General features: G+C 37.2%; 1 protein-coding gene across 2 annotated transcripts in view; it reads right to left on the bottom strand.

Moving 5' to 3' along the window:
• Positions 1-10,243, bottom strand: part of BBOF1 (basal body orientation factor 1) — a 61,889-nt gene that overhangs the window by 12,491 nt on the left and 39,155 nt on the right. For both annotated transcript variants that reach the window (XM_046646959.1, XM_046646960.1), the window contains exons 7-11: positions 8,227-8,371; positions 6,080-6,573; positions 3,644-3,745; positions 270-344; positions 3-117 (exon numbers count right to left, since the gene is read on the bottom strand). In XM_046646959.1, coding sequence (XP_046502915.1) covers positions 3-117; positions 270-344; positions 3,644-3,745; positions 6,080-6,573; positions 8,227-8,371 — 931 coding nt within the window. The remainder of the gene's footprint in view (positions 1-2; positions 118-269; positions 345-3,643; positions 3,746-6,079; positions 6,574-8,226; positions 8,372-10,243) is intronic.

Here is a 10,243-nt window from a genome sequence, read left to right as displayed (position 1 = left end):
ACCATGTCAGACTCTTGTGATCCTTTCTGAATGTTGGGTATCGTCAGTTCACCAGAAGAGTCTGAGACTGGCACTTGCTGGGTGATGAAGGTTTGATCTTGAAGCTTACATTCATCCCTGCAATAATGACAAAGTAACAAGCCTGTCAATAACCACACACACGTGGAACTTGGTTCAGAACAATGGACTTAATTCTAGCACATATAAGATGTCCACAAGGAGCACTGTGATCAGGCTCATGTTCATTACTTTGTCAAGGGAAACCTTACCCACATTCCTCTGTTTCTCCATTGTCAGGAACAACATAGTCTGGAACTGGAGGCCTAGAACTCTGGCTGTATTTCCTGTGGTGGGTAAAAATTTAACAATGAGGCAGTATCTCCTTGTGCCCTGTATTTCAACTACACTTTTAAAGTACTAAATGAAATGCTTCTGTTGGATGGGCTTCTTATTTTCAAAAATGAGCTTTTACACACTCAATAGGCAGTATAATGTTAGGCAAGTTAATATAAACATATTCTCTTAAAGTTGAGACATTGAATTTAAGAAACAGAAACATTTATGGAGATGATCATGATGATACTCACACAACAGCTATTAATTTAGGTGATGGGCAAGGTTGAACCTGAGTACTGACCAAAAATATGGCCAGAAGAATTCCCTTCCCACAAAAAGAACCTTAGAACACAGACAGGTTACCCAATGGAGATTGACTCAGTATGAAAATTTCTCCTTATACTTTGAAAAGTCCGATTTAAGAGCAGGAAATAAACATATCACCAATTCAATATTCTAATTGGAAAGTGAGCTTACCAGAGTTATAAAAAGTACACAAGGTTGATTTGCCAGCAGATAAAGACACATACTTCATTCCTAAAACTTCTCCTCAATTAGATACATAGGAAAGCAGCATAAACCCATTCAAAATCTGGCTATATTTAATAGTCTAATGATGCATTGGAAAAAAATGTACTTTAGATACTACTAGTGCCTGAGTTATAGCCAGAGTGGTTGCTGATGCACTAAAGAGTACAGTTTATTGGTTATACTCCTTTGACTTAGTTTAATCACAAAGAAAAATATTGTACTGTTGGATTCACAATCACATACAATCAACTGAACTCTTACCAACTTCCTAACTACTCCAGTTACCTTGGAAGAACTGTTATCATCTAATTCTTCCCCAGTCTGATTTGAGCTCTCATTTAATCTCATCTTCATTTCAACATTTCACTATTCTATTCCTATCTTATCCTATCCTAACTTTATCTAGCCCTAGCATGAGATTCCAACAGGCTCAGACATCCTTCCATTGTGGCCAAGTTCAAGTTCATTGCTTTGGTGTGAAAGATTTCACTCAAATTCCTTTGTTTCTTCAGTGTTGAAAACAACACAGTGTGGAACTTGAGGCCTGTAACTGTGCTATACTCTCCGGGATACAGAAAAGTTAATTCCCAATAAGAAAGACACTCAGTGCCTACAGTCCGATTCTACCTCCACCTCTTTAATAAAATTCTGGAAAGCTAACAGACCCAAAGGCATTTCAAAGTCCTCCATCTTTATTTAGCCTATAATTCTTTAAACTCTTCTCTTTTCGTTGTACTCTCCTTTGTTCCCCTGTTCATTAATTGTGGTTATTCCTAAAGGTTCTAGCCTTGACCCTTTACTCTTCTACCTTCATCCACTCTCCGAAATTCAACTACCAATTTTCACTAAAGGAGCTCAAATCTCACTCCCTAAGCTCTCATCTGTACTCCAATCACTATTTACAAATACTTTAAGTATTTTCACTTCAATATGTTGCCATCATCTCCAAATCAACTCTGAAAATACTACTTTCTATTTCTTCTGCCTAGAAAGTTTTTCTTCCCCTCTTTTTCTTCTTATTTACCCTTTAGAGATCAGCTCAACCTTTTACTTCCTCAGAAACTTTCTTGATCTCCTCAGTTAGGTCAGATTCCCCTAAAGTAGGCCCTATTACCACTATATGACACTCCTCTGAGCCTATGTCATAGTTGTACTTTTATATTAATTTGTGTGATGATTTGAATAATGTTTTTCTTCCCATGTAGACCATAAACTCCCTGAGATTAGGAATGATGTCTTTATTTTCTCAACAATATATCCTCAATAAATAGTAGGCACTCAATATGTGTATGTTAAATGAATTAGTGGATGGATTAAATAAAATTTAAACTTTTCCCTCACACTGGCTTTCCAGATTTTTCATTTGTCTTTCATACTACCATTCTTTCATTTCTTAAGCTAAAAAGCTTAAACATTTACTCTCTTTTCTTTATTCCTTTTGTCCTGTTTCTCCTTTATTCCAAGTCCTGTTTCTCCTTCCTAAGTGCCTCTCAGTTTGTCCCCTGTATTCTGACTGCTCCCACTCTTGCCTAAATCCCTCACCACCGCATGCCCAGAGTAGTGCAGCAGCTTCTGCTGGTCCCCAACTCTATTTTTGTCCTCCAATCCATCATACATGTCACTGTGTTAGGTTAAGGTCAGCTCTGAGAACAATGACCTGTGAACCCTTCCAGTGAGAGAGTATGGCTTATTGCTCCTTGTATTCCTGCAAGGCAGAGAAGAAAAGTATGTTACACTACTCTAGAATCTACTAGCATAAGTTCGGGCTTTTCTGCATGGTTTTTAAGTCTCATCATAATTTAACCATATGAATTACATTTTATTTCTAATTGCTAATTACTAATTACTCTCTGGCATCACCAAATTTCCTCAAGCCAGGCAGTTTTTCCTCAATATTTCCTAAATACCCCACACCCATTCCTACCTCTGGGCGTTGGCTGTGCTGTTGACTAAGCACCTTGCCTGATGTGCCCTCCTCCCTCTCTCTACTCTCCTACTATCCTACAAGGCACCCCACAGAGTCACACTCTTTCAGTCTTACCTGGCTACTCTAGCCCATTAACATACTGTCTGACTCCAATTATACTTTATCTTGTGGCCTAATTTTTTTCCTTGTTATGTTTGGTTTTGTTTGGGCAACAAGATTGTAAGCTCTCTGAGATCAAAGGCAATATCTCTTAATTCTTTGAATCCCCATAGTCCCTAACGTAGTACCAAGCACATGACAATCAATAAGTGGTTGATTTATTTTAGCCACTTTATAGTTTATTACCAGTGTTACAGTCCCTGATAAAACACAGTAGAGAAAAAAAGTGAAACTAATCATTACAAAGAACTATCTGGAATATCTGTGGATTTCTTTTCCTTTCCAGGTCTTTTTCCTGGTATTAGAGATTCTCTTGATTAATAATCAGCTTAACAATCATTTACTTATCTTTGCAGACCAACAAAATCTTAACAATTGTTAAGCTTCTCAGTTACCATTCATTTAGCTAAGCAATGTTGTACCTTCTTAGCAAAGCATTACCTTAAACATCTAAGATTAATCTTCTCTTTTCTCCTCCCTTTAATTTTAATTTATCTTTCACTTTTGTTCTCATTCATTCATCTCCCATTCTTTCTCTCTGGGAATTGCAGTAGCTAAGCAGTACAACCCTTGTATTTTTTGGTCCTTTCCCATTTCTTTAATTCTAAGTGAGAATTAAAGTTCATTGTTCCTACATGGTTTCCAGGTTTGATAACAATTTGGTATTTCACCACAAAAACAGGGAGTTACCTAGGAACAAAACCATTCATTTTTGCAAAGAGCAATCTCAAGACTTTCTCCTTCTGCTCCCAGGTCAAATCTCTAATATCCACATTTCCTTGAATATCTGTCCTGGAAAATTTCCAAGAAAAAAAAAGAAAAGGAAAAATATGGTCAAAGTAAGCATCTCTTGTTTTTAAAAAAATACAAAATATGTAAACATGAGAAAAGAAATTTCCAAACCATAACTGAATATTATGAGGTTTCCAAATGTAATGACTACAAAACAAACTGTGTCCATTACAAAATCATAAAGTTGAAAAGGATATCAATTTGCTAGCCAATCTGAAATGTTATGTAGTCATTAAAATGAAAATAAGAGAAACTATAACATGAAAAAAGCTTTTGCTCAAATATTAAGCAATTAAGCAAAATAGAAAGTTGCAATATAACATTATGTATCCAGACACAAAGAAGGAACAAGAAAAAAACAGTTGTTTGGTGAGATTATTGATAAATTCCTTTTAACATTTCTTTTTGTATTAGATATTTTGCTATGAAAATAGAGTAACAAAAGGTAAATTAAGAAGATAACATATAATTTATCTAGTCTATTTTCTTACCTCCAAATAAGGCTGCAGCTAAGCTTTCCAGGCAGGTCTTTATCTATACTATAACTTTCCCAAAGGATTTATAGTCTACTTGCTATTTACAAAAGCTGGCTGACATACAGATAGCGTATCGATGTTGTATAATGTAAGAAATATTTTTGTGGGGGCCAGCCCAGTGGCGCAGCGGTTAAGTTTGCAGGTTCTGCTTCTTGGCAGCCCGGGGTTCGCTGGTTCAGATCCCGGGTATGGACATGGCACACTTGGCACACCATGCTGTGGTAGGCGTTCCACATATAAAGTAGAGGAAGATGGGCACGGATGTTAGCTCAGGGCCAGGCTTCCTCAGCAAAAAGAGAAGGACTGGCAGTAGTTAGCTCAGGGCTAATCTTCCTCAAAAACAAAAAAAAAAGGAAAAGAAAAGAAATATTTTTGCATATAGGTCACCTGAGTTAGTTTTCTTTAAAAGTTTAGGTTTTGCCTTATGATCACCATATGCTTCAAATGTCCTTCCCCAATCTGCCTCTTAAGCAGATGACATATATTTTAACCATCAGCTCTGCCTTGCTGGTAGAGGCAATAGGAAACTGAGGTTAAGGTGATAAGTTTCTCAGTAGCAAAAATGTCACACAGAAGGCAGAATAGGAAGAGTCCAATTTCTGCAATGACAATGTGGAGAATCATTTTATGTCCTGTCCTCTGAAAATTTATATATCACTTAATATGCATTAGATAAAAAAGTGTAAAAGAAACTGCCTTATGTATGGTAGGGACTCAACTTGCTTGACATTAAATAAAAAAGAGAAAATTACAGAGAATCTCTTGGTAATAGAAGTGTTATTACAGACTTCTGCATATGGCAAGAAGGTAAAAAAATTATAGTACAGGCATTTTTGAAGAAGAATCTTACCTTTCAGAAGACACTCACCTTCCCAACAGCTATATAATTTTTTAAAACCTACACCTTAGTCCATGAAAAATAATTTAAAGCAAAAAGCATATTTGGAGGCACTCTTAATAAGATGTTAAGTACACAGTAGTAGAGAGTCCTTTAAAATTTCTTGAGTTAAGGTCTTTGAAGAATCTAATTGCATTGGAATATAAAACATAATTTTTTTCAGAATAATCTTTAAAATGCACTATAATTTAATCTATGGTTTATAGGAGGAAGTCTAATAGACAAAATTGCTATTCTGGAAAGAAGTAATCATTATATATAGTCTAAACTGTCTCAAGCATTCTGCTGCCTTCATCATAGTGGCAGCAGATCTCTAGAGTATATTCTGGAAACTTGTGGGGGCTTTTGGTTAATACAGGGATGGAGGTGGACACTACTGGGTGTCCTCCAATCCACGGAACGGTTCTGTACAAGAAAGAACTGGTACAAAGAATTGTTATATTGATTTTTTAAATTATATGTTTAGTTAGCTATTATTATCTATGAATTTCATTTCAGAATAGTAAAGGGAACAATACAAAATATTTGTGAAATTATGCTTATCAAAAATGTTTAACTTGAATCTAATCAAACCTTCATAACTAATTTACAGGAAACAAAGGAACATGTTAAAAGATATTACAGTGACATTATATGGAACAAATAATCTGATCTCTTTAACAAGTCTCTGTCACAAACAAAAAGGGGGCATCTACTAAGAATTTGTACTAAGCTCCACACACTATGCAAAGCATAGGGGTTACCAAGATGAATAAGTCAGTTCCTGTCCTCAAGTAACTTACTGAGCAATCTATTCATTACTTGGACATTATCAAGCCGAACGATTCAGGGTTCTTATTTTTCTAAAGAGCAGAAAAATACAGCAGCACAAAAGATAAAATATTAAAGCGTTATTAGTACCATTTCTCAGCCTCCATAAGATCCTGATTCACACTATTGGTGCTGTGCTCTCTGCCATCAAATGTTCGGATTTTGGGATATTCTGTTCTTCCTGCACATGCCTCTCTCATTTTAAAGTTGAAAGCAGCTTGTGCTACCTGTTTATAATGTATCCTGCTAAATAGGATCTGTTGCTTCACTTGGTGGAGAGCATCTAAAAAGAAACTTTCCACTTCTGTTCTCTCATCCAGTATGTTCTTGGCCAGCTTCTTCACTCGATTCATTTCCCTGTCCTTCATCTGAAGAAGTTGCTGCAGCTTGTCAATTTCAACCTGACCCGCTTGGTTCTCTATCTCTGCTTGTTGCTGCAGTTTTAAAACTTCAGACTCAAACTCTCTGGTCATACAACTTAGGGCAGTCTCCAAGCTTACCACCTTCTTCTGAAGAGTTTGGATTTGTGATCTCTGCTGGGTAAGTTGCATAATCTTTTCCTTAACCAACAGATCATTGATCTCCTAAAAACAGAAAGATGACAGAAGTGAAAGGTTTTTTTCATTTAATCAGTTCCAGAACTTAAAAGTTCCTCACAGGGAAGCCTGGTGGCACAGCGGTTAAGTGTACACGTTCCACTTCAGCGGTCCGGGATTTGCCAGTTTGGATCCTGGGTGCAGACACGGCACTGCTTGGCAAGCCTTGCTGTGGCAGGCATCCCACATATAAAGTAGAGGAAGATGGGCACGGATGTTAGCTCACGGCCAGTCTTCCTCAGCAAAAAGAGGAGGATTGGCAGCAGATGTTAGCTCAGGGCTAATCTTCCTCAAAAAAAAACCAAACAAAAAAACTTCCTCACTAATTTCCATTACTTCATAAGATTTGAGTTGATGCCAGGTTGAGATAGTGATATTTTTTTCTCTTATTTATTTACTTTTAAATTTTATTTATTTATTTATTTATTTGTTTGTTTGTTTGTTTGTTTTTTGAGGAAGATTAGCCCTAAGCTAAACCTCTTTTTGCTGAGGAAGACTGGCCCTGAGCTAACATCCGTGCCCACCTTCCTCTACTTTATATGTGGGACGCCTGCCACAGCATGCTTGCCAAGCGGTGCCATGTCCACACCTGGGATCTAAACCAGCAAACCCCCAGCCACTGAAGTGGAACATGCGAACTTAACCACTGTACCACAGGGCCGGCCCCAAGAGATGGTGATATTTTGATATTCTGTGTTTGTGTAGAGAGAGTAAAAAACATCCTAGGGTCCTTTACTGGACTTGTGAGGACCACTGATTTTGCTAATTACGAAACTTTCCTTCCTCTAAAATTCTGAAAGTTTAAATGTTTTATATTATCAAAAGAGTAATTCCAAAATTAATAACTATACACTAAAACATTAATTTAACAACTATATACTGGAAACTGGCACTCTGTTAGTTGCCTATCCCAATGTCAATTTTCCTTTTCTTCCTTAGTAATGAAACCCCAATTTTATTCAGTAAGGCAGTAAGTTCAGCTGAAAATTCCCAGTCTCCTTTGCAGTTCAGCATAGCCAGAAAACTAAGTTCTGGTCAATGAGATATAAGTAGAAATGTGTGTAGGACTTCCAGGAAGACCTCTAAAGGGAGCGGCATACATTTTTCCTTCTTGTCTTTCTTCTTTCCTGCTGTTTGAATAACGGTTAGAGCTCCAGCAGCTGCCATGGGCCATGAGGTGACTTTGAGGATTTAAGCCACATGTTGCAGAGTTAAGAAACCTGAGTGTCTGTTGACTTTGTGGCACTACCATTTGAGCTCTGGATTGCTTACCTCCACACTTCCTTTAGGTGAGCGAATAAACCCTTACATAGTGAGGCCATTATTGTCAGGGCTGTTATGCACAGCTGAACCTATTCCTATGGGATTCGGGGACCAAATCTAAGCAAAGAAAAATGAGTATTCTAAGGTATAGAGGATGGGAGTTATATTTATGTTTCTGGTATATTCTTTGCCAAGTCTAGTGCTTCTTATAAGTCATTCAGTAATTAATCTTTTCAGATAAGAAATGTACATCATCCAGACAGAAGAAAAATGGTCCCATTGTCTTTATGCATCATTATTATACTCAATTCTTAGTATTTACCAACCCAATCCTTAAAAAAAAAAGATAAGAAACAAAGTGTAAATGAGAGTTGGAACCTTTTGATGTAACAGAAAATTCTGAGTCTCTTGCAACTTCTGGGAGTTTTTTTGTAGATCATCAGCTTCCTTTAGGTGGTATGCGAGAGCTTTCTGGAGATAAACATTCTCCTTAAAAACAGTTCTTCCAGCCTTGTTCAATTGCCTGAAATAGATAATAAGGTCTCAAAATACAGGCCTAATTTTTAGATATTACCAAACTAGAACAATGATTGCTTTATCTGTCGACATTAATGACAACCTGCAAGGTTGCTATTATTAACCCCGTTTTTTTTTATTAGTTTTAAAGATTTTATTTTTTTTCCTTTTTCTCCCCAAAGCCTCCTGGTACATAGTTGTATATTCTTTGTTGTGGGTCCTTCTAGTTGTGGCATGTGGGACGCTGCCTCAGCATGGTTTGATGAGCAGTGCCATGTCCACGCCCAGGATTCGAATCAACAAAACACTCGGCCGCCTGCAGTGGAGCACGCAAACTTAACCACTCGGCCACGGAGCCAGCCCCAATTATTATTTTTTTTATTGAGTTAATGATAGGTTACAATCTTGTGAAAATTCAGTTGTACATTAATGTTTGTCAGTCATGTCGTAGGTGCACCACTTCACACTTTGTGCCCACCCCCCACCCCACCTTTCCCCTGGTAACCACTAATCTGTTCTCTTTGTCCACATTTTTAAATTCCTCATATGAGTGGAGTCACACAGAGATTATCCTTCTCTAACTGGCTTATTTCACTTAACATAATTGCCTCAAGGTCCTTCCATTTTATTGCAAATGGAATGATTTTGTTCTGTTTTGCAGCTGAGTAGTATTCCATTATATATATGTACCACATCTTCTTTATCCAGTCATCTGTTGATGGGCACTTAGGTTGCTTCCACATCTTGGCTATTGTAAATAATGCTGCAATGAACATTGGGGTGCACAGGACTTTTGGGATTGCTGACTTCAAGCTCTTTGGATAGATACCCAGTAGTGGAATAGCTGGGTCGTATGGTAGTTCTATTTTTAATTTTTTGAGGAATCTCCATACTGTTTTCCATAGTGGCTGCACCAGTTTGCATTCCCACCAGCAGTGTATGAGGGTTCCTTTTCTCCGCAACCTCTCCAACATTTGTTACTATTAGTTTTAGATATTTTTGTCCTAATGGGTGTAAGGTGATATCTTAGTGTAGTTTTGATTTGCATTTCCCTGATGATCAGCGATGATGAACATCTTTTCATGTACCTATTGGCCATCCGTATATCTTCTTTGGAGAAATGTCTATTCATGTCTCCAGCCCATTTTTTGATCAGGTTGTTTGATTTTTTGTTGTTGAGTGGCAAGAGTTCTTTATATATTATGGATATTAAGCCTTTGTCAGCTATATGACTTGCAAATATTTTTTCCCAGTTAGTGGATTGTTTTTTTGTTTCAATCCTGTTTTCATTTGCCTTGAAGAAGCTCTTTAGTCTGATGAAGTCCTATTTGTTTATTCTTTCTATTGTTTCCCTTGTCTGAGAAGACATGATGTGCGAAAAGATCCTTTTAACACTGATGTCAAAGAGTGTACTGCCTACGTTTTCTTCTAGAAGCCGTATGGTTTCAGGTCTCACCTTTAGGTCTTTGATCCATTTTGAGTTTATTTTGGTGAATGGTGAAAAAGAATGGTCAATTTTCATTCTTTTACATGTGGCTTTCCAGTTTTCCCAGCACCATTTGTTGAAAAGACTTTCTTTTCTCCATTGTATGCCCTCAGCTCCTTTGTCGAAGATAAGCTGTCCATAGATGTGTGGTTTTATTTCTGGGCTTTCAATTCTGTTCCATTGATCTGTGCACCTGTTTTTGTACCAGTACCATGCTGTTTTGATTACTGTAGCTTTGTAGTATGTTTTGAAGTCAGGGATTGTGATGCCTCCTGTTTTGTTCTTTTTTCTCAGGATTGCTTTAGCACTTCGGGGTCTTTTGTTGCCCCATATGAATTTTAGGATTCTTTGTTCTAATTCTGTAAAGAATGTCATTGGGATTCTGATTGGGAT

This window comes from Equus quagga, chromosome 20, assembly GCF_021613505.1.
Source record: "Equus quagga isolate Etosha38 chromosome 20, UCLA_HA_Equagga_1.0, whole genome shotgun sequence".
NCBI lineage: Eukaryota > Metazoa > Chordata > Mammalia > Perissodactyla > Equidae > Equus > Equus quagga.
The sequence above is the reverse complement of the archived record's forward strand: the minus strand, read 5'-3'. Positions and strand labels throughout refer to the sequence as shown.